This window comes from Lagopus muta, chromosome 2 (genome assembly GCF_023343835.1).
Source record: "Lagopus muta isolate bLagMut1 chromosome 2, bLagMut1 primary, whole genome shotgun sequence".
Lineage (NCBI taxonomy): Eukaryota > Metazoa > Chordata > Aves > Galliformes > Phasianidae > Lagopus > Lagopus muta.
The window spans coordinates 89,372,830-89,398,489 of NC_064434.1; the positions used below are offsets into that span (position 1 = coordinate 89,372,830).

At 37.0% G+C, this 25,660-nt stretch overlaps 1 protein-coding gene across 5 annotated transcripts in view; it reads left to right on the forward strand.

Moving 5' to 3' along the window:
* The first annotated feature begins 208 nt into the window (after positions 1-208).
* KCNK2 (potassium two pore domain channel subfamily K member 2) overlaps positions 209-25,660 on the forward strand; it is a 125,452-nt gene continuing 100,000 nt past the window's right edge. For 2 of the 5 annotated variants that reach the window (XR_007375337.1, XM_048936857.1), the window contains exons 1-3: positions 210-1,077; positions 22,095-22,181; positions 23,299-23,490. Coding sequence is in view for 4 of the 5 variants with exons in the window: in XM_048936857.1 (XP_048792814.1) it covers positions 23,457-23,490 (34 nt within the window). In the remaining variant the exon portion in view is untranslated. Of the gene's footprint in view, positions 1,078-17,862; positions 17,885-22,094; positions 22,182-23,298; positions 23,491-25,660 lie in introns of those variants that run through there. The other 3 variants (XM_048936856.1, XM_048936851.1, XM_048936852.1) reach the window with 3 other exon arrangements.

The window sequence follows — 25,660 nt, forward strand, 5'->3', positions numbered from 1 at the left end:
AAAAGAAATTGTTGGCAAGTTGTGTCACAGCTAAACTGAAACTGAGGAACTCTCAGTGGATGAATTGCAGGCCACAGTAGCAGGCGGGAATGTCCAAATACCACAGGCATATTGATACCATTCCATATTGATCACTGATGTGTCTTAAGTACAGTTAAAGGGTTTTAAACATCAGTAGAACGCTGTGGAAAATAGTATAAGCTACAGAAGATATGTTACACCAGTCTCTTGCTGTATGTTTTACGTAGAGTGATGCTGCTGTTCCAAAGTTATCCAAGTGACATCCCCCTTTGAAAGGTGTCTTGAGTCTGAGTGGCATTTTGAGCAAGAATGTATATAGAATAAAGCAATAAAGTTGCATAGGAGGGGACTTAAACAATTTTCTAAAATGTGGTTTAATATTTCCAGCAACTTCTAAAAAATATACATGCCCAGGTAGTAAGTGGAAGAGAAACTTTATCTCCCTAACAGACTTCAGATGAAACCAAGCAACTATAAACTTTATTTGCTAGCTTTGTGTCTTCTAGCAGACAACAGGTGACAAATGCTTTGAAGGATGGGTACGCTATGTTTTAAATCTCACTGAGGCAGTGAGACCTTTAATTACCCCATGGTTCTGTTGATGATGGTGAAGAGCTATAGCTCATATTCCCTCAGTTATGTTGGTGCAGCAAGAATAACAAGCAACTTTTTTAAAAAAGTATTTTTGTTACTGAAGTCAGCACTTGCATCTCTGAATTCACACCAGGAACAGATGTGATAAGAAGACACCATTTATATGCACTCGTTGTTTGGGACTGAACTGTTCTTAAGAGAAAATTGCGTGGAGAGAAGTCTGTGATGAAGAAAAGCTCTTTTTAATCTGCTGATTCTTTGGAACCAGGACAAGGTTTTTATGGCTTTTAAGCAGCCATTTTTCCCTTATCAGTCATTGTTTTGATTGAAGAGATGGAAAAATGAAGTGAGCAACTCACAAAGAAGATATAGAACTGTTTTGAAGAGCTTCGTTTTCAAATACTCCTCTTGGAATCAAGTCTGTCACACAGATTGGAAATCAGAACCCTCCTCTGTGAACAGGTAAGTTCTGATATTTTTATTGCCTTTTAATCTAATGAACAGATTTCTAGCTTTTATTTAAATTAACATATGCTGACACTCTTGTAAATGAAAAAAGGTTTATTGGAAGCAGAATGTTAAGGTAATCTAGAAGGTTGAATAAGCAAGAGATAAAGAACACTGAAGAGAAAATTGCTGTTTAGTCTCTATAGACAGGAAAAAAAAAGTGTTTTTTATTTGCTTTCCTTAGGACTTAGCTGCTGGTAGGCTGCTGGCTGTGATAGCATTTTGCTTAGGTTCCTAATTTTTTTCAACACTGTAGGAAGATTTTCTGATGACTCTGTTCTGCAGGAAGAAGGCAGTGACAACTTTGGTGCCTGTGCAGAATCTAATCTGATATGCATTCGAGCAATATTAGTTTCACACCTGAAGGGAGAGATGCAACTCTTTCAAAGTGATTTGATCAAAGTTATACTAAATGTTTGGTTTCACCAATGTAGCTCTGCATTAAGCAACATTATACTTCAACTCACACGTTTGAGTAAAAACTTTTGAACTTTAAACTTGGTTATTGTGATATTTCAGTTATGTTGTTTTCACTTTTTCTGGTCAAGCTCAATCAGGAAGCAAAAGTATGGTTCTGTAACCTTCAGTGAAGTAAGGAGTAGCACAGAGTTTGGGGGAGCTTCTATTGCTTTAGGGACCACAGAAATGGGCACTTATTTGGTTCTTAGAGATTTAATTATTTAGTAAAATACAAAGTTCTATAAAAATTCAGTGTTGTTGGATTTTTCATGAGGCAGAACAACTAAACAAACAATTGAATGATCTAGCAGCAGCAGGAGATCTGCTAATGCAAATACTTAGTGGGGTGACTCATAAAAACAAGCCAAAAGAAAAACATTGACCAGCTTGCCCTTCCTTTTCTCTCTCCCTTCCTAACACCCCTCTCTCCACCTCCTCTATCTTGAATGCACGAGCAGATCTACACCAGAAAGTAGGAAAGAACTTCCATGTTGTACACTCAAAAAGATAGGTAAAGGAGGTAACAGTGAGATGCTATTCCACCTTAAAACCTAGACTGATCTATGAGAGATGTCCTCTTGCTGTACTGCTGAAGAGGTCTGAAGTACTTCTGTTCTGACTACGCTCTTTAGTGTATAGTGCTAATCCTACTATTGCTGAGAATACTGTAGTAAAACAAACATCAAGACTAAACTTTCAAATGGAGTTGTACTAGCAAAATTCTTCAGAGGCTTTAAACCATAATTTTCAGAAGTATAAATATCGTAAGTGGAGACTCTAAACCTTTGGCAGTCTGGGATTTTCGAAGGAATCCTTCTGCCTTCTTTCTTTCAGCAGGCATTATCATAAGCTGGAGGTACTATACTGTATTTGTAGTTTTCTATGAAGTTTTCTGTGGCCTTCCTATTGTAAAATTTCTTTGCAGAAAGCTGCAGTTACATGAGTTTAACATAACTTCTATATCATGAAGTGGTAGCAGTAGTCAAGGATGCCATCTGAATCAGTGTGACATTCAATCTTTTAGGTGTAGGCTACTTATAGTACAGGAATTTAAACATGCTATTGTCTGTGGTTGCCACAAACAAATCTATTGCTGAGGAAGCAGACCATTCCCTTAAGCAACTCTCTGAAGCGTGAGTTTTACTTTAGAGATCATGCCAACTGCCAGCTCTTATGCTACCCTGTGAACATTAATGGAGGTTGTGCACCTTGCAAATTCAAGCACACAATAAAGACTGCAGGCTATTTTTCAGACTGTTTTCATCACGTTTCTTTTTCATTTAGTATAAACTACACGTTGTGAAAAATCTACATTCTCGCTTATAACTAAGCTAAGCTGATTAGTACTTACAGACATATTCATATCTGCTCATTTATTTCCAGAATATGTCTGAATGGTGTAATTGTAAGTTACTCTTATTGTTGCTGAAATTTTAAAAGTAATGTCTATCCTTCTTGTTTTTCATCTAATATATAAATAGCCTGATATGCTTCTTGGAAACCTTTAAATTCAGCCTGTGATAAACTAGTATAGGAATATGTTTCTAAAATACATGTTTCCAACCACTGGAAGGAAGTTCAAACATCTTTATCATTAATTTGCAGTAACGATCTAGAAACTCAAACCTGCAGGAAGGATAAAAATATAGTGACAAGCCTTAAATAACTTGTTGACAGAGAAGTTTTATGAGTAAATTTAGCCTCAGTCTCAGCAACTGTGACCGTTTGCCACTCTTTTTTTTTTTTTTTGTGGCATTGTACTCAGATGTGTACTATTTCTGCGTGTGCCTGTATAATAGACTGTGTCTCTTGATCTTTCATAGAAGTCTATGTGTATGAATGCAATGCTGTATGGAAAAGCAACATTTGGGAATTGAAGCAAGAAATCTATACGCCATGCTTAGAAGCACACCATTAACTCATTCTGTAGACTTTTTAAGCAGGGCTGGTAAGTTATACACGCCCTGAAGTAATGGCACAAATTTGGCATTACAGATATAAATAAAGTACCTGAGTCAAGATGATCCTGTCCACCAGCATATGGAGTATTACAGTAATTTAGTCTCTATGCTGGCTCTCAAGACACAAATTTCCAATCTGGTAGAGACTACCTCTAGGCCCTTTGATAATGTTAGGCTTGATCTACAGACTTAACACCTTCAGCTGGGTTACTGAAGCGCTGCTTTCTATATTAACTGCAGAAGATACCTCTGCATAGCAAAAAGAACTATTAAAGTCTATTTTTTTTTATTTTTTTTTTTATTTTATTTTATTTATTTTTTTTTAGAGAAAAGCTTGATCAAATATCATTTTGCAAGGTGAGAATCGCGTTTCCAAAATTAAACCCAGGACTCAGTGCTTCCAAACCCTTCACAGTCAAGGGAAAAGTGGCCAGCATAGATGCTGATGGATATCTGGGATTTAATTCATGGTAGTGAGAGCAATTCAAGTCATTGCTATCATTATTCAGTAATGTAATTATTTTTATTGATTAGTTTAAAAATAACTATTGTTGAAAATCTTATTAAAAAACTCTAAATCTTAAATTGGATGCAGATGGGTGATCACTGTTGAAATAAAGTGCAGAAGTACCCATTTAATTCTTATTTAAAATGCTTGTTCCATGACACTGCTATGTCATGCATTACCTTGGCTGAAACGTGTTGCTTAAATCACTATGAAGACCTCTTCTCTGAATTGTGCAAGAGACCTGGTGATTGCTTCCCAGCAGTGATGAGAATGAGTTATGAGCCTCTCTGCCTCTTCCTAAAATAACAGGGAATGAATTTCATGTGGGCAAACACTTGACTCATTCTTCTTGGAATTGACAGCTTACCACACAGGACTTGGAGGCTGCTCCATGAACCAGTTGTAGTTCACAGGAGGAAGAAGCCTTCAGAGGAGTTCAGGCACTCAAAGAATAACATTCTTGGCCAAAAATAACCCTGAGCACTGACAACAAATTATATTATTTAAAAAAAAAAAACAAAACCAACAAACTCGTTCATTTGTAAATCTGTTGCAGCAACACGTACTTCCAGACATATCTGAGAGATGAATGATACGTCCATCTTTGTTTCTTCACTCTTCTGTTTCCATGTAAAGCTGCTTCTCAGCTAAACCAGGGCCGCGTATGATACATTGCTTATGATCACATGAGCTATGTCAGCTGCTGCTGGTGAAGACCCTTGTGCAGGAAGGTAAGAATGGCTGCCCTAGGGTGATTGTAAGGATACAGTAGTGACCTCACCTCCACAGAAGGACTGAGAAAAATGAGAGTGAAGGAAATGACAGAAATATAACAAGGACAGTCCTGCACTACAGAGAGAATGGTTAGTCTCTATTTGGGGAACGTGGGAAGGATGGGTCTATAGAATGGTGAGTAACAGTGTGGTGCACCCCATTGTATTGTGGGTTTCAGTACTGGTTTGTGTGGACATGTGTGAACGTGGGTTTGGGGATGAATATCATTCAGGATGGTGTAAGTAATATCTCTCCTGTTTTGCTCATGCACTTGTGAACTGGAGGTCAACTTTTCACCCTTTTCATCCACTGCTGCTGTATGTTCTTCCCTCAGTTCAGTAGCTGACTCTGGGAGAACGGCATGGCAAAGTGTGTTTGGATCTATGCAGTTTGTCCTGACTGACAGGCCTTCTGCTGACTCTTTGGCATGACATAGGAAATGGCTCACTGGCAGCAGAAGGAATGTGTCCTCCTTGGAGATATGAATCCTTACTTGGATGAAGGAGCTGCTGTGTACTGCCAGCTAGCATTCTTGCTAGCTGGTTGTTTCCAAATTAAAAAATGATTTAACTCTATGTGAGACAATATGTGCTATGAGATGATGCTATGGCTTGGATCCTTATTGCATAGAGAGATAATAAAAAGACAAGCCTATCCACACACCTTATTTTCTTCTTGTTCCCTTCTGTAGTTTCTTGCAACCACTTCTTCCTGGCAGCTGTAAAGCATTCTTTCCTCCCTCACACTTTTACACAAGGAGATGAAGTGAGTGACCAGCCTGCCAAGGGCAAGGAGAATGGTCTGAAAACATTTGGTGGTAGTGGGAATTAAAGGAGATGAATCAACCATTCCTCAAAGTCATTCCCTGGCTTCTAAAAATATGCAATTCCAGTAGTGATACTACAGAAAGAATAATCTTTCCCACTGCTGGGAACATTTTAGGAATCCCTGCTCCAGAAAGTACACTTAGTATCCTGTCTGTGTGCTGCCAAATCAGCCTTCATTCCAGAGATGACAGGAGTCTCTAAGGAACGAGTAAGTTTTTTATTCCAGAGTATTAGTACCCTGAGGCTGATCTCTGTAAACTGTCTACAGCTGACACTCCTCTGCACTGGGAAATGGCATTCATGTTGGAACAGGAATGCAGGAAATTAATGTGGTAAGAAACACAATGCTAAAGACAACTGTCTATATTTACAGTTGGGCTCTCATTTGTGCTGAGCACTGTTTACCTGCACAGGGAACTTTATAAAGGGATTGTGAAGCAGATCTGTGTAAAAGGTATTTAACCAGACATTGAGTGCTCCAACTCAAAAGACACACTTTATTGCAATTTACCAGTCTAAACAGAGAGGTCGTGGACAGAATTGCTCATGGTACCTTCATGTTGAGGTCCAGCTTGTGCTTGATAACATAGATGAGCATAAAGAAAACCCCTGTGAGCATCTTTGTGATGTAAAATAAGTTTATATTTTTATATTAGTCTATTGAAAGAAGCATTCTTAGCATGGTTATTTTTACCTGTGGATATTGGAATCAGTAAACCTAGGAAATACCTAGCACCATTTGCTATTCTTGCAGATGTTTGGGAAGGATCACTTGCAAATAGTAGATACAGCTTGACATGAAAATTCAATTTGCCAAATGTCTTTAAAGAACACATTGCCCCTGTTCTACCCTGCTGCTATTTTTGTTAGGACCTGTGCATCACCTGAAATTCTTCCTGTCTTAATACATCATTATCTTTGGATGAAAATGAGTTGCTTTCCTTCTATGAGAATGAGAATCTGGGAGTACTTGTTTAAAAAAAAAAAAAATTTGTACAAATCATAGTAAGACTGAATATCAAGGTAATTTTATTAATATTTCTTTCCTATTAAGTTAGTAAAAGTAATTGAAACGCTGATCTAGGGTATTTGCTAAGGCATGATACCCACTCTATATTCATATAGGTTAAAGCTAGATTCAGCATTAGAAAAAGATGAAATTCTTGCTTCTCAGCAATTTTGCCGTGAAAGATAAGATTGAGCTGCATTGGTTATACTTACTGCCTGATCACAAGGTGTAAAGAGATGATCAAAAAGTAGGCAAGCCTTACGTGAATTTGGTATGGATGCATGCTAATAAAAATAAATATGTAGAAGCAGGAACTTCTCCTAAAGTTGACTTATTGGGTGACTGTTTTAGCAGATAGAGTAGAGCAAGAGTTATAAAAAATAATGAGGGTGTCACCTTGGGGAATATTATATTTGTCACTTTCTGATTCAGGTTGTAAGGTCCTTTCTGTTTATTTTGAATAGAGTCATAGGAAATATTTTTAAAATGAAATCATGCATCCAAGGTAGAAGATGCTGGTATTGTTTTGGTTCTGTTTTCATGCCACACTGGAAATGAGATAGCACTTTGGATGTTGTCCTGAAAAAGAGTAGTCAAGCAATTTGATTTTTACAGACTGATACTGACACTTATTTATGGCCAGAAAGAGTGAGGCACCTTCTATGGCTTTAACTTCTACCCCACTTTATCTGGTGGATTGTTAAATTACTTCTCATAACCTTATTTTCAAAAAGCAGAAAGAGTGTGTACGTTATGAAGATAGAGTATGAGAAATTGAAGGCAGTATCGAAGAAATTAAGTACTTTTAAATAGTACTCAGTATGTAATAACATATCAGACAGCTGGCTCCTGCTCCCTCTGCCTTGCAACAGTTTTCAGTTTGTTTTAAAGACGGTAGGACGACCCCTAGAATTTCTTCAAATGAAACGTAGATTAAATTTTAAGGCAGCAGTGCCTGATCCAAATGACTATTTGTGTCCAATCCTAATTTCATGTAAAAGGTCCTATGGTAATTCAAGAGACAAAATATCTCCTTAGGCCCTAGGATCCTTTAGCATTTTAGGTGTATTTTTACATCTGAATTCCAGCAGTATGTTGGATGCGCATTTTCTCTACTTTTGTTGCTTTTCATCCATTGCTTAAAAAGAATGCTGCTGGTTCTATTATACTAAATACTTCAGTATGTGGATGTGACCAAAGAGAAATCATGCTTAATGATATAAGCTAATAATGAACAGCATAGGACCAGCTTGATTGTATAGTTGTGCACACAGTTTAGGAGAATGAAATGTGTGCTCACTTACTGTAGAGGACTGTTGTTTTGTAAGAATAATTTCCCAGCTACGGGAAAATAAATTTTAAATTCCTGGCATGTCTCTTCATCTGAAAATTCAGGGGAATTTAGAGCTGCATGTGAAGTTTGTGGCTTAAGCCCATCTCTGGGGAAAGTGGAAATGTTGATGGAATAAGTCAGGGTAAAACAATGACGGCTCATCCATTTAAAACAAGGTAATGTTATTGTGAGGTATCTGGGAGGATCTGCTGGGAGAGGGGATTTCTGCTGACCCAGTTTTTGTCCTCTGATGCATATCTCTCTGTTCTGAAAGGTAGGCACTGAGCTGGCTGACTTCTGCACCTTTTCTCCTCTGTAACTGGGGACAGGATATGCTGTGTGTCATTCTCATGCTCTGGATCTGATGTCTTCATGCCAGGAATGGTGGCCAGTGACAGTGACCTAGGTCATTTGTCTCAGCAGCTGCTGAGCCTCTGACCTTCTACCGTGGGCCATTTGCAGCTTTCACAACCTCCTGTCCGGTCCTCCAACTCATTTCATATAGCACAAGTGCATTCTGGCTCTTTGTTCTTGCATGAGAGCTTTTCTCACACTTCAGGTGCTGGGAAAAGGGGAGTGCATGGGCCAGGTTTCTTCATGTGTCACTGCCAAGTGCTACAGGTAGACAGGACATTATATGACCTTATTCTTGCTGAGGGGTGCAGAGTTATGTAGGATGTTTCTCTCCTTCCTGATGCAGACGTACAGTTGCTTTCCAGTGAACTTCTCACTTTTCCTGCAGAAATTTCCATGGCTACAGTAGTATGTAAACTTCAGAGTTGCTCAGACCCCTATTGCAGAACATGCTTTGTACTAAGTAAATTGTGTTGAATTTAGAATCTGCTGGCACTAATTGAAATAAAGAAAGAAAAAAAAAAACATGGAGAAACAATTAAATATATTGCTTGCTAACTGCACAGAAGATGTATGTGTTCTATTACATCTCATTCTATTATTTTTGTTCTTTGGTTAATAAATATAATAAACATGCTCAACTTAAATACATTACTGCAGGATGCTAATACAGTGAGGATATTGAATATAATAGTTGTCTTGGAGAAATAGTCCAACAGAACAAATGAAAAAATACATAAATAAGTTGGTATGATTCAATGTAATTATTCTGTCTAAAATTTCTAGAGATGATAATTATTACTCAATTTTGTTTCTCAGAAGTCTTGAATAGCAAGGTAGAGGATTGGAGGACCGTCACTGGAGTCACAGACCAGTAAATAATTTAAACCATCTGTAGTGAATTTCACTACAGCTTACTTTAAACGGTTGTTTATGATATGGAAACTCTTTCCTAAAAGCACAGATATTAATGAGTAATGCATTTGTGCTTTATTGAGCTACATATTTGTTCTGATTTGTAACTATCATTATAATTTATCTCAACTTGGTTAGGCTTTGATTACCTGTTATTTGTCAAAAGATTTCTGCAAATTTTATAAGGGGGGAAAAAAAAAAGAAGTTATGGGAAATGAAGTATTTAATGCAAAGCAAGTTTGCTATACTTTTCAGTACAAAATAAAAATAAATCAGTGACCATTCCATCAATGCTGGATAAAAATGCAGAACTAATCAATCAACATTTTTTTGGTATTCTTTGATAAAGGTTTCAGTATTGCAATTGAAATCAGTGAGCTTACCTGTTCAACACAATTTTCAGAGAGATTGCACCTGAGCTCTGACCTGTAAATGTATATTCTTTACATAGGTTACTGCTTTTCTGCTGTAAATGCTCGAAGTTGGAGTGAAAAGGTGAAATCGTGTGCACCTGAAGGCCTGGTTTTAGCTTTGCATTTAGGTTGTCCAAGTTCATTATAAATGTGGTACATGAACTCTGGAGTAACAGTGGAGAGGTGGACCACAGCCATATGTTGCTGTAAACAGGAGAAAATTTAAAGTATGCTTTTATTTCACAGTGCATGTACCGTGCTCTGTGGATGTCTTCAGTAAATCATTTTTGTTTTTTTAAAAGCAGGCTGCAGTTGCTGCTGTTTCTTACTGTTTCTGTCACTTCTGCTGTTGACCATTGAAGGACATACCAAAAGTGTTTAATCAGAGTCTGTTATATTTATGCGTATGGCACATAGCCCTGAAATTTCCTCCTTAAACCTTTGTAGGGGCTTGTCTTGTCTGTGTTTACCGTATGTTTTTAAGGATATTATTTCTGAAGATGAACTTTCTTGAACTTAACAGGCTTCACTGGATTTGGGATTTTAAGCTGTCATTATATTCCATTTCTAAAATACGATTGAAAGAGGCCTGTGCTCTAATCTTTGTATTTTTATGTATGTTCCAAACACCCACTGGGAAACTTCACAGCAATACATCTAAAATGTGTCCTAGCCTAGAGCTTTTTTGCAAAATTTGCATACAAATTCACAAATATTAGCCACGGTGAGAGATGGTACTCATTTCAATCCCAACAACGCTGTGCCAAGTAACTCCTTGTCTGTACACTTGTATTGTTAATTTTTTTTTTCCCACTTAAGTGAAAGGCAGGATAGACGAGTCCTTGCACGAAGCTTCATTTCACTTTAAGTTTAGTGCTTGAAGGCTGTGCATCAAAGCATTTTGTACATCATTAGTTTGTTCCTTGCCAGACTTCGTGATACCCACACAAATATTGCCATCTGGTAACTTCTGTTTAAAGCAGCTGTTGTTGGAGTATTCCAGAATTTTAATCGTTATCTAGATTTCTAAATGAAAAGCCAAGACACCTTTCACCTCAGTGCAAACAGAGGAGCTTATTGGATTACAGGGCTGCCCTACAGACTGCTTGTCTCTGCTTTGCCTCTTACCCATCCATGTTCTACTTAGGAGGCTCTCCAAGGTGATAACTGACTTGGCTGGGATAGCTTTCTGCGTATCATCTGCAAGGTAAGGAGTGTTTGCAATTTTGACTTAAATTGTATAGAAAGAAAACAGGAGTGGAGAGTAAAAGAGGAGAGTTGTCCACTCTGCTGTGATGGTCTGGGAGTTGTTTGGGCTCTTAGTTTTAAGGCAGCATCCAACTGAATTGATAGTAAATATTATTTATTTTGGTGTAATGATTCTTAGTAGCCTTACATTTCTAAAACAAGCTTTCAGAATTTAGGTGTGGGTCAGATTACAATGAAATACTGAAGCAACTTGGACAGCTTTGAAAGAGGTAAAATTACAAAGAACCGGTTTGCAGAATAATTTTCTTGGAAAGATGGAAGCCATGGAAAGATATTGATTAAAAAAAAAATGCAGGAGAGGGTCTTCTACAACTGATATGTAACAGGTGTAAGAATTCTGTCCTCCATTTTTTTGAATCACCAGGGAATTTAACTTTTAAGGTACAGAAGTGATTTCGTAGGAAATGCTAAGTGATATAGCAGTGAGAAGTAGTATTCACTACAGACACTGAACTTGGTTATTGCTCTACCAACAGAAGAGTGGATTTTCCTCTAGGGAATTCAGCAATGGTACTTTTATTGCATTTTTTTCTCCCTGTCAGTGGAGTTTTGCCACTGATACAGCATGTAATTGTGAATCATAAGTTGTAACTATAGTGAACAACTGTATATTGCTGAAAATTATAATTTCTCCTAGGAGTCACTGGAGGGGAAAAAGCTGTAGGACTTGCTGCTATAGTAGTGGGTATAATATGGCCCACTATATATTCTTGTCATAGATGAATAATATTGGTGTGGGATTTCTGAAAAACACAGCAGAATGTATCTAAGAAATCAGTGGGTGCATTGAAAGCATGCTTAACATGAAAGAGTTTGTGTATCACTTCTCCATTGTCTGTTTGTACTAATGCCTGAAATTGACAAAGAGAAGCCTGCTCCCCTTCAAAATTCTAAAGATTAAAATTTGTTTCCCAAAATCTTAAAAGCTTTTTTCTATGTTGGAGGTGTTATTTTTCACATCTTTTCATACTGGGTGAAAACTGTACTCATCTTTGCCACATGGTGCTTAAAAATCTCCTGTTGCAAAGATTGGGATACTTTACTAGGAACTGCTGCTAAGATGTTCTTTGGGAGCAGTTTGTTTCCATTGTGGGCACTGATGTGTGCAGGTATGACAAAGAGAAGTGATTCTTCTGTAACTTTAAACTTAAGGTTTTTCCACATTTGTGGTAGCAAAGGAAGTTATGTGGGCTGGTTGTCTCTCTGTCCTATGTAGAGCAGGAGATAGATGGGATATGTGTCTCTGTAAATGCTGCTTGATATGCCATTGCTGATGTCTTCTGTCATTGGGGCAATGCATTTTCTGTTCCTTTTTGTAATCTGCCCACTCACTTCTGGCAGGGCAGTTTGGATACCCTTTCAATTGAAGCTGTGCTGCTTTTTCACTAGGCATTAAGGAGCTGGATCTCAGTCCTAGGTTTTCACACAGCTATCATCACTGATTTTGTTCAGATGAGAATACAATTCAAGAGTGAGCCACGTTTATCCATTTATCCCCACAGAAACAGCACAGGAGATGAATTTGGATGAATATTCTGAAACAGTATAGATGAAGACAAATGCTCTCTGTATTCTCCTTACTTATGTTTAATGCATATTATTTATTTTGTAAGCTTATCAGTCCAGGCAAGAGAATGGATTTCTGTAAAGCACTTTGTTTTCCCTCTTCTCTGGCTTCACTGAAGGCAGAGACATGCTGGAGGCACCCACACTCTCTTATGCATATCTACTGCTGTTTATCAATCAGAGCTAAAGTCAGCTCATCAAGGCACTTTGCAACCTTTGTAATTTGCAGTTGCTGGTGAATCTTTTCCCTTCTAGCATATAATTGATGTGTCCCTATTTTATTAGGGATTCAATAAGACATTTTTCTCAAATGTTCAAGTGCTTTTGCTAAAAAGAATAATTATAGCGATTATGCGAAGGAAGGCTGTGAGATGGGAAAAAAAAAAGTATAAAACCTTGTTTGGAAATGAGGTGATATTAATAATGCAATTTCCATGAAGTTGGGAACTTGACCAAAACAACTTAAGTCCAGTTTTTGGAAAACTTGAATATTTTTTTTTTTAATAAAAAAGTTGAAACAATTGAGAAAATCACAATGCTGATTTTAAACAGGACTTGGCTCACTCGCACTTGAGTAAATCAATAGTTAATTCAGTGAAAGAAAAGATAATTCTGGCAGTAGAAAGACAAATATAAATAGGAAGAGAACCAGCTTAAAATCTTATCCTTCGTGAAGCTCCTTGCACATGTCAAGACTGACATTTCTTGATTGTTTTCTGTGTTGGAAAAGACAAAAACAATATGCCTCCCATTGTTTTTTTTTTTTGTGTGCCTCGAGTGTCATCTTGGTATGAATTGCACTGATGCATACATTCTGCTTGTACTAGAAATCACAGCACGTTGCAGGACATTCTGATGACTTATGAGCTCTGCAGAAAGGAAGGAGCCTGCAAAGGCATGGCATTTCATCAGTACTTAGCTTCCCCCAAAAGAAAACTTCTGATGGGCCAAACATAAACAAGAAGCTGTCTCTTTCAAGAGCCATTTGAAATTGAGTTTATATATGCTACACCAGTAGCATTCTGGCTTGAGGATTGAAATTAGACCATTGAAGATGCCTGATTTTATTAGATCCACTTGTGTAACATTTATATTTCTGTGGGTTTTAAAATAGATAGGTACATATGACTTTCTGAATTGGATTAGACTATTGATTGATGAAGTCAGATATCTTGCTTCCTACAATGGTCTTAGCCTAATACTTCAGTACTTCACAGCTGCAAATAACAGTATTCAGCCATGGCCAATGGTAAAATATTGAAGACAGAAAGTAAGTTGTGCCTGCTCCTATCACAGTTTCAAGAATTTAAACAACCTGACCATATTCATTGACTAATGGCAAACACTGCCTTATAAATGTAGCTCCAAATATTTCCTTTCCTTTTTAAATAACATAATTATATTTTATAGACAATTATTTTTTTTTGTAAAAGCACAGAAATATCTATTGAGTTTGAAATGCAGGTTAGAAAAATGGAAATTCTTTCCTCCCTCTCTCTTACATAATCAAGATAATGAGATATTAACCAAGTATATCTCAAAAATGAGAGAAGATGAAACTACAGCTTGCTATGCCAAGTGGAAATATTTCAGGTAGTAAATTTTGTTTGATTGCAAATCTGTCAGCTTGAGCCCTTAGCCACCAGCTATAGATTTAATCAATGACTGGAGTTGGATGAATAATTAAATTTGATCTGTTTTCTTCCAGCTTGTGAAATCAATGCTAAGGTTCCAACTTCTTCACGTATTTATCCACACTGCTCCTGAATCCTTTTAAAGCTGTGCTCGTCTCCCTTCAGGATTATCCCTGAAGGTTCCAGCAATATGATCAGGTCCTGCTTAAATAAAAGCAATCAGGAAGGCTGCGCAAGGGCAAACCTGCAAAACTCAGTCTTGATGTTTCAGTCTCTGGCTTAGGTAGATACAAAAATGATGTTGTAGCAATGCTGATGTGAATTGCATAGATCCAATGGACTTTGAAAAGAACATGATTTCTGGTTCCAGTTCTTGCATTTGAGAATGTAAAATTTGGACTTGTTCATGAAGTTCTGAAATGTTTTCTATGCCTGTCTCTATCTCATGTCTCTTGCCAGTCAAATGACAGAGAATTCAAAGCTGACTAATGTTACATTATAATCATTTGTACGAATGTTGATTCAAACCTTTTAATATCAACTTTATCCTAAAACTTGAGGTTGGTGTGGTTGAAATGTAACTTTAGTACAAGAAATCAGTTTAGACTTTCCATTTAATTCACGTCTTCCTCATGAAAACATGTCATGACTGCTTTGACGCAGGAGAAACTTGCTGAGAAATGCTGTGATTTTGTGGTGGGGAGAGCCATCTGTTTAGAAGTTTACAAAGTCTTTGGCTGTTCTATCACAGTCCTGTCTCCTGGCTATAGGACTATTCTACATTTGATGATCTTTGTATTTTCAACTTCTGCTTTCAGGTTCTGTCAGACTCAATTGCTTTATGGGTTAATGTGCTTTATGCCTTTCATTCCCTATTAGATGTCAGTAAAAGCCAAAGGGCAATATTCAGTATAATCTATTTTTGAAAGCTGAACAATACTTCCTTTTTTTGTTTCCTTAATGTTTCCTTAATAACTTTAATGAAGCTGTTTCTAGGTACCTTCCGTCCAGATCCCACTCTTCTCAGTGAACACATTTAGCTACTGACATCAAGAAAACAAAATTATACATTTTAAAAACAATCAAACTGTGACAGTTAATGGCGTTGTGATGAAACAGGCATAAAGTGGCCATATTGCGGGCAGCAGAAGGCTGATGTTCTTAATTATTCATTTTCATGCTTTTAGGTGCTTGGATTTTGAATGTAATGTAATAGGTACCATTTTATTGCGTTGTTACATTTAGCGCTTTGAAGTGGATTTTGGAATATGTGTGATAATTTGGCTGTTTGTTTTGGTAATCTGGCAACATTTGGATGAAATGCAGGAACAGTCTGTAAAGTGCAGTGAGCAGGAGGGTCAGAGGGATGTAATTTGCACACCAGTAGAAGGTGCAGCCACCGTAGTTTACAAGAGGTTTGTCATAGAAAACAGGCAGGAAAGCTTTTCTTGTTTTGTTGCCTTGCATTTAGCTTGTTTCTCCAAGTTGCTGCTCCAAGTCACACAGTAGAGATGGAGTCATCTCTTGTATTCATCCTTACCTGTGTTTCTTCCTTCCCACTCAACGGGACTGTTGCTGACCTTGAAATACATGCTTATGTGGCACAGGAGTAAGAGAACATCCCTATATCTGTATAAAACCTTTTCTGGACTATGGAGCTACTGTGTTAGATGAGGATGTGGGTACAGGATCTATTTTTCATTTGACTCTTCTGTCACTTGGTGAATTGGAGAAGAATCAAGTCTCTCTTTCTCCTCCAACCATACCAGTCTGCAGCATCTCCTGGTCTCGTAGAAAGAAATTCATGCTTTGAACAATCTGTTTACTGAAAGCAAACTGCATTAAGATCCAGTTGCTTGTAAGTCAGTGGAAGAATTATACATTTCACAACAACTTTGAACCACCTTGTCCTTTTGAGTAATTTGGGTACAGAATTATTCAGATTCACATTTGAGCAATGATTCTCTTCTTTGCGTGGAAATGACTGGAATTACTTCAGTTTAGTCCTTCTGTCTTCAGGGCAAAGATTATAATAAGTTTTGGATTATGGTATGAAACTATACAATGCCTGCTGTTTAACTGCAATGGAGAACATTTGTTTTTCATGGATACTGAATGCTAGCATGGATTGTGCTGCTCAGTTCTTATATATCTTACAGACCATTAAATCTGGCATTCAACTCTGTGGGAAATAGAAACCATTTTGTTCCACGTGCTTATGAAGTCATTAGAAAGGCTGAGGTACATCTGTAATAGCCATCTATTAACGTAATTATTATATTTAATAATAGGCAGCTTGCAGGTTTGGATTTTCTTGATGCTGTCAATGAAAGAACTACTAATTCCAGTCCTTCCAAAAGGACAAGAGCTTTTAACTCCTTTCAGATGTAGACGGCCAGAGATGTCCAGGCCATTCACTCCCTCTGCAATACTTTGCTCAGCAGCACTGGGAGTGAAAAGTAGCTGGTAAATGAACATTTGCTTCAGCCCATTCACATATTGATATTTCACTTGCAAGATTTCTCTCCCCTCTTTAATCCCAGTGCAGACTTTGAGCCTTCTGGCAGAAATACTGAGTGAGTGCTGGGATTGTGAGCAATTTAGGAAGCTAGCTTTGCTCAGAGATGCTACCTGGTTGGCAGTCAGACTCCCCAGAAGGGCTCATTATCATTCCCTAATGTCATGTTCCCATCATCAAGCAAAACAGCTTAATCTAATGCAAACAACACATGCAAGATATTTGACTGTCTGGTTTCACCTATTTGATATATAAATATTTAAATACTAACTTATGGAATATTGTTTTTCTAACATGCAGCTCTGTGTTTTTCTAAGATGCAGCAGCTAGCCATCTGCCTCAAGTATACAAAAGCACCCATGTTTTCTATAACTCAAGTGTGCTCTCATGTAATGGGGAAAAAAATGTTCTAGTTGCTTTCTGAAAAGTGACAGTAAATAATTCCATTTTCATGCTAGGGATATTGAATTAGGCTGTCTCTTTTGAGTGATGCAGTCTTGCAGTCTCCAAATTGATCCTGTCTCTACAGATCTGTTGAGCACAGTGAGTTGCTGCTGACCTAGCTGCAGGCAGTGTCTATCCCATTCCCAGTGATCCATGAGGAAAAGAATCCAGCTCTTAAAATCCTTCCTTGGCTAGGCTGACTTTGGCAGCTTGCAAACATGTGAGTAAATTAGCAACTTCAGAAAGGACTGTTTCAGTGCTCTTTGGAGTAGGATGATCTTATAATTAAAATATATATATATATATATATATATATATATATATGCATATATATATATATGCAGTCAGTAGCTGAAAGCCTGACTAAATCAGGTTGGAATTGAATCGTGTCTCAAATTTCTCCCTTTTATTTCTCCCTTTTATCCAAATTAGCAGCTGTTTTCATGAGCACTTGTTCCTTCTCTTATCTAAGAGGTTATTTCTGAGATCAATAGGATAGCATTCAAAATGGGAATGCATTTCACAGAAGCACGAGTTGCTGTCATACTCCCATCCTTTTCCCTAAAACCTAGTACATCTTTATGCCATGCTGTTCCTGTAAAATGGCTGAAACAGTTCTTTTTTTTTTTTTTTTCCTTCCTAGATCTTTTATGGCCACAACATATATTCCATTTTAACATCAACTTTGTGACTGCCAGTCTTGCTACCTCACAGCTATGTAGATTTTCCATGGTGACATGGGGTGTCTTGCCCTTGGGGGGAACTCCAACTCAGTGAGGTAAAACTGAAGCTATGTTAATTGCATAGTCTACCTTATTACCTTATGCTTCAGCCTGCTCTGAGTCATCTGTTGTTTTCTCCTTCTCTTGTGAAGTAATGATCTGTGCTTCCCTTTGTTTTTCACTTATTTCTGAAGTATTAATAGAGCTTTTTCTTGCTTTTTTTTTTTTAATTGTTGCTACTCGAACTCATTTTACTTCTTAGTCTCTCTGACTCTGTTATTGCATTCCCATGCCATTTCTTTATATGATTCCTTATCTTAACAAAGAAAAACTTACTTAAGAATAGATACAAATTATTTGATTTCTTTTGTAACTTTTGTAGCAACTACATAATTCTTGATATTCTTAGACTATAAAATAGTTATTTATTAACTTTGTATCTTGTAAATTCTTGTCACAGTGTAAAGGATTTTCTCTTTCATTTTGAGTTTGTCACCGTTTACTTTCACTGCAGCTGTGGTTGTGTGCCAGTGTAGAACGATGTTCCTACTGTGCAGCAATACCTCCTGTGCCAGCACAGGTACATGAACATCTATGCCTCTACAAACAGCTTTGCATCTAATATTCACAATTCAATTCCTGTGGCTGTTTTTCCCCATGTCTTAGATGGAAGCAAACTCATCAGCTTGATTAGTTTCATTGTACCTGGTGTCAGTGGTGGTGCTGCTGCTGTTATTATGCCTGTGATTTTGTTGAATATAAGGTACATACATATTTTTGCCTTCCAACAGTATCAGTAGGTAAGCCTTTCCTAAGTCATTGTATGACGTTTCTGTAATAGATGTGTGATCCAAGGACAGAAGTTCAGACAAGTTTGACTCCTATTTCCTAGTTTTGGTGCAGTTAAGGTACCTTATTTGAATCTGTAGGTAATCAGCCTCACTTTAGTCTCACCTCAGTAAAATGATGTGAGATTGAACAGAGAGGCCTTATGGAAGTGGTAAAGATTGGAGACTATTGGTAAGGTAGAATTCCTGTGTTTTTGCAAGGAAGCATGTTTATTTACAAAAGTAGTTTATATTTCTGTCTCTTGAGTATGGGGGAGTTTTTCAAAGTGCTGTTTAGCTATGGGCTTCATTAGGAACAGAATCAGTCTGATAAGGTTGTTCTTTAAAAAAGCCTTAACTTTGAGTATTTTGCTGCTGTTATAATTATGTCACTCTTTAACCTGCGTACTTTTTCATTAACCTTATAAATGCTACAGCTGGTATGGATATATATGAAACATGACATTTTTAGAAAATTGTGTCTTCACAAGGAAGAGGAGTTGCTGTCTTTAGCTAAATAAGGAGAGCACTGAGTGTTAAAATAAAGATACCCTCAGATTTAGTTTTAAAATATATATACATATATTTCTGGCTTATTTACATGAAGTCATTTAAGACTTGCTTGCTGAGGTGCTGAATAGTTTGCCTCTGCAATTCCTGTATTAGCATGTTTACAGTTTACGTGTAGGATGAGAGACCTGAGAACTGGGAGCTAAGAGGTAGCAAACAATGTTTTACTGAGTGCTGGTTCACTGAGAACTGATGTATGAGCACTCTACCCTGTTTCAGGATGACGTCAAAGAGCGTAGCTGAAGTCTACTGCAGCAAAGTCTGTTTGAGTTTGTGGTGAAGCTGCTGAGAACTGATTATTGTTTTACTTCATCTCACACAGATTAGAGTGCTCAGAGGATGCAAAATAAGCATGGAGTGAGCAGCTTTGCCATGCCCATTTTCTCACTAGAAACTGAGGCCAGCTACTCCAGCTGAGGAAGTAAGAGTATGTCTTTAACTCAGCATTTATAGTAACTGATCCAGTGCTGAATGTTCTGTGATACGTGGAGGGACAAACAAGCGTTTCCTGCTCTCCTTTTTCAGCAGCTTTCAATGCCTTAGGTGTGAGACAAGCACCTGAACTTTGTTGAACTCTGTAAACAGGAAAGGCTTTTATTGCCTTCTGAGAAGGCAATCTGAGTAATTTGTTTTATTTGTTACAAAGCATCAACAAGTTTATATCTGATGGTGCAAGACCAAAAGGCACTTGAAACCTTAGATGTTTTCTTTTCTCTCAATTCAAGTAGCACAGCAACAACATTCTCTGATACATTAGGGAAAATACTTCTGAATCTGCACAGACTAGGCATACATGTATTTCTACTGTGGTCAAATGCATAGATTGCTATGCACATGCACAGTGTGTGAAAGAGGGATGTTCTGCTTGTGGTAAATAATGCTAATTAGCAGTAATTTTTGTTCTATCATTCAATCAAAAAGATAAACTTGGAATTAACTGTTTTGACTGAAAAGGGGTAGAAGGTAAATCTAATCTGAAGGTCTCAAAGTATTTTTGAACGTATTGAAGTAAATGCATTTACAACTGCAAACCCCAATCAACATGGGAAAATAAAGCCATATAAATGGTAAAAATATCGGGGGGGGGGGGGGGGGGGGTATTGTTAGGGTTAGGAGCCCCCCAACGCTTCATAAAACAGAAAAACTTACAGAACTAACTACAGCTTTTTTTTTTTTTTCTTCCACAATGTAAAGTTGTCCTCTCTGACATTGTTTTTTGATGGTGGAGGCTGAAGAAACCTTGAAAAACACTTTTGGAACAGGAGAAAAGAGGGCAGGGAGGAGAAGGAAATAAACAATGAGAACAGAATGGAAATTGATGTAAAACCTACTAGCCATAATACTTATTCAATTTCTAGGAAATTCAAGTGACTGTAGGTTGCAGATGAAGAGACAACAGAGTTATGGCTGTACAGTCTTGGATCACTAGTGAGAATTGGACTATTTTGTGAAAGTAAAGAGAATTTCATCTGCCCTAATTCTCAAAAGATAACCCAGCAGAATTCCCATTCCTCTAAGAGTTTCAAGAAAACATGTTAGTTTGTGTCTGATGTATAGAGCCTGGATCTCTCCCATCATGGATTTGCACTATAAAATCTTCATTCCTGGGCAACCTGATCTGAATGTGTATGTTTGGTGGCCCTGCTAGGCAGGGGGGTTGGAACTACATGATCCTTGGGGTCCCTTCCAACCCGGGTGATTCTGTGATTCTGTGATTACCCACAACAGATTCAGTTTGAGGGAATTTGTTTCATACATTCCTAATTATCATCAGCGCCAAGTGCAGGCACGCTAGATTTATATAGAGCTGTGGCAATTGCTCACAGAAACAAGTTACACAACTTACAGAAAGGAGAATAGGCATATTGTTTGCTTGTGTAACAATCAAATTATCAAAAATGGCCTAAATAGAGAGAATTGATCATCTGAAAGTGTTTTTGTAGATGTGAACACCAGGAAAATGCTTTTGCCTGTGGAAAAAATAAAAAAGATTAGAGCCAAGTAATCGAAACAGAATTAGAGCAGAAATGCGCACTGTGGGGAATATATCTCTTGATAATTTATGCTTTTAGATCACAGTGTTGGGCTTGCTTTGACCATCTTTGATGCTACTTATAACTCTGGGAACTTATTTTTTTGACCCAAAATTCCTGAGACTTGGTTTTCTGTGAGATAGGTTTGTTGGTTCATAGGTGGTAACATTTGAATGTTTTCTCAGAGTAACAGGAAGCTGTGTGAAAAGATCTGTATTGCTTCAGATTAAAGAGCAGCAGAGGAGCACTGTTTATTTGAATAATTACTGTAAGCTATTACATACAGAGAAACTGGGATCTTGTATTGAAAATGCACAATGTAGAAAGCATTTTCTGAAGAGCTGCTTGCACTAGTGACTTATCAGCAAGTGATATATAGCTAAGTCTTGCTGCAAGGCATGTTTTCCTACATGTTCACCACAGTTGCTCTAAAGCTTAGCTATCAGGCTCCTGGTAAGTATTCAGTTTTAAAGTTAATGAAAAAGATCATAATAATCTTCATTTGTTTGGTCTCTGTCAACTGTAATTCACGTTTCGGGCTCCTCATTGCAAACAAACAAAAGATCAAGGAATCAAAGAAAAAAAAAAAAAAAAAAGGTGTTCTTAAAATGTTTGCCTGACTTTAAACAGCAAGGTTTTAAGCAAAATATTTAATATTTTATAGTTCCTGGTAGAAAATTGTGAGAGCTGGGTATGTCAAACTATTGAGGTATCTCTTGCCGGGACTTAGGTATGGCATATTCATATTAAGAATTTCTGTAAGAATCTTAAGAGATGACATCATATGACTGACCATGAGGGCTGTAGTTGTTTTAATGCTATCATATATGGGTCAGTTTTCAGAGTCTGGGCAAGATCACCAACCTGTGAAATTCATGAAGAATATTCCTGTTTAACTGAATGTGAATGAGACCGAGTTCCCTGTAAGTACTCTTCAGAAATAAACTATATATATATATATTTTTTATTATTATTATTTATTTATTTATTTATTATACACTACATATATGTATATCAAACAGTTTTCATCTGGGAGAGTTCATCTGTTTGCTGTAAAAGAATTGGAATTATAAGTAGTGGCTCAGAAATCAAGCATAAGCAAATGTTTGTCTACAAATTAAATCCAAAGAGTCTGGCCAGATTTTATTTTACTGAGCATAATACTCCTTTGTTTGTGACTAGGTATCTATATTTACAAGTGGAGCCATATTCATTCTCTTTAACACTTCTCCATATATTCAGATATTTTAGATGATATATCAGAAATTCCGCAAGAAGGTTATTACTGGTATATCATCACATTACTTAAAATAGTATTGCTTGCCTATTGTGTTAGGTGACCATTATGAAACTTACATTTTCACAAGTATTGTAACCAATAGACCTGCTTTTCTGTGCAAATATAAAATTTCTGATTTCTAGAGTATAAATATCTGTGCTATTTACATTCTTGGAAGGATTTACAGAAGGTGTAAACAGTGTGCCCTAAACTATTGCCTTCTGATTTGCCTTGGAAAATCCACATGAAACTGAACTAGGGACCTAACTATCTCAGGGTTGTCTTTTCTGATCTAAAATTGAGACTTGCATGACATGGAAAGGAAGTATAGGTAGAGGAGATACAAAATTAAAATAAATAAATAAATAAAAAAATACAGGAAATAAAATCAACCCTGCTGTAGACTGTTATTTCCTTCTTTGTCCTGTTCAATAACTATTGATACAGTTGAGAGAAGATGCTTGAGAGCCTGCTACCAGAACTTGTAGCAATGTAACTCTTCCTTCTTTGAAGAATTGCACATTTTGATCTATTCACTTATAGTAAAGAAGCTGTGATCTTTATAAGCCCTCTGGCACATTTGAGATGGAGTTATTCAGTCTTTTAGGGGACTCTGGGTAGTTTTGGTTCACATTTCTAAGTGTTTCTTAACTTCTTCAATCAGCTGTCATTTGTAAAGTACTTTGAAGATATGAAACATGCCATAAATGCCATGTATCAGAATTACTAACTAACTGATTTTCTTTTATGTGTGCATTGAGTATTTTGGGCAGGAAATAAAGAAAGAGCACGCACATGAATCAGAATAAGGCATGCTATGATGTGATGACTTGTTCAGAAGATTACTTAAAGAGAGCCATGAAGGGAATGCCTTATCTAAGAATGAAAGCATGGTGACTTCTGAATATTACATCACCAAATGAGGAACCCACAAGCAAGACATAATTTCTACCGTAAGTACTGATACCATAAACTAGTATTTAATTTAGTTGAACTTTGCTATTTGCGATCAGTTTCCATGGCTTGAGGTGATGATGGATTAGATGGAATAATTAAATTAACTGATTAAATGCCTCAATGGCATATGTATCAGTTATAAATAATGGCATCTTATTTTAGTTCTTTTGACATATTGATAATTTTTTTTTTTTTTTTTTTTGTATTAAAGTCTTATTAGATATAAAGTTGTGTATGAGTTGAAGATTTGCTACGTCTGAATAGTATTATTTAGGAAAATTGCACCAGTTATCCTGTGGACTATTACTGAGAATGCTTCTTTGGGAAGTTGGACATCTCCTTTGATATAAAGACCATATCATATAAATCATATAAAGATTCATATAAAGACCATAATGTGCATATTTATTTCCATATAGCAATGTGATGGTTAAGTTGGAGCATGGAAAGTAGGAAACTGTTGAGTAATGGGTATTTACCCAGATAATCAAATCATACTTTCACATTACTGCATTAATGTCCTGCTTAGATAATATTGGAGGTCCTCCTGTTTTTCCTGGGGAATTATCAGCAGGTATATAAACTTTGGGAAGTTTTCTTAAGACCTGAAGGAAAACCTATCCCAAAAGGAAGAGAAGAAAAAAAAATTATGCTCTACTGCATAAAATAGAAAAATCTTTTGCAGATTGGGGTGTATCAAAAAGTGTGGCCAGCAGATCAGGGGAGGCGATCCTCCCTGTCTACTCTTCCCTGGTAATAGGCTACATTTGGGATGCTATGTCCAGTTCTAGGCTCCCCAAATAATAATAATAATAATAATAATAATAATAATAATAAAATGGGTCTCCTAGAAGTAGTCCAGTGGTGGGCCACAAAGATGATTAAGGGCCAGGAGCATCTCCCATATGAGGAAAGGCTGAGTAATCTGAGTCTGTTCAGCCTGGGGAAAAGAAGGTGGACGGAGAATCTGATTGATAAATATCTAAAGGCATGTAGGAAGCAAATGGATGAGGCCAGGCTCTTCTTGATGGTATGTAACAATAGGACAAGAAGTAATGGCCTAAAACTTGAACATAGGAAGTTCCATACAAACATGCAGAAGATCTTGTTTATGGTAAAGGTGACAGAGCACTGTGACAGGTTGCCCAGAGAGGTGGTGGTGTCTCCTTCCTTGAAGATATTCAAGACTTGCCTACCTGTGCAACCTATTGTAGGGTGCCAGCTTCAGCAGGGAGGTTGGACTTATGATTGCTTGAGGTCCCTTCCAAACCCCACAATTGTGTGATTCTGTGATTTCTATTCTGCTTGATTCAGACAACAGTATTGCACCACAGGTTTCTGAATTAGAGATAAGTAATGGAATGTGATGTACGAGTGTTTCATTTGTGAGTAAGGAATGTTCTACTTCTACCTGTCTATCTGAAATCTTTACCAAATATAAGAGTAAACATGATCTCAATATTTTTTGATTAGGGACACATTACTTATCTTCATAATTGAACCTTTAATACCATCTAATGGAAAATGATTATTTAAAGCAGTTCAGTTGTTTACACAATAAGTGTTTCCTTTGGATCACTATATATGGTTCTGTGTTCTGAAAGTGAATGAGATGTGCATTTATTGAAATGCTTAATTGTTCTGAAATTGTCTTTCAAATTACTTAAGTATGGTGCTTTTTTTTTTTTTTTGAAGGACTACTTTTCCTTGAATTAAGTCCTTTGTCGTATATTCCTTTCACTGCTTTAAGGTGTGCACTGTGCATGTAAGTGCTGAGGTTAGAATTACTGTTAAAAAGCTTGACCTATGGTGATATCTCTTCGTTAGATGTTCCTTCATTGTCTGCTCTCTCCTAGTATCAGTGACAATGTGTTTTTCACCAGAATTATTTTGACTTTGCTTTCTGACCAATGTTAGAGGCTTTAGATAACCAGTTAATCATTATCTTTACATCTGAAGAATGAGTAGTTTTGAATTTTTAGGAAGCTAATGAACTCAAGTATTGAATTCTGAATACCAAAAACAGCTTCCACTCTCCAAATAATTTTCTGTCAAGTTTTACCCCATGATCTTAAATGGAACAGAAAGAACTTGGGGATAGAAGACAATTTGGGTAATTTATACTGAAGTACCAAGGCAGCCATAGCACCCAAGTGCAGATGTTTC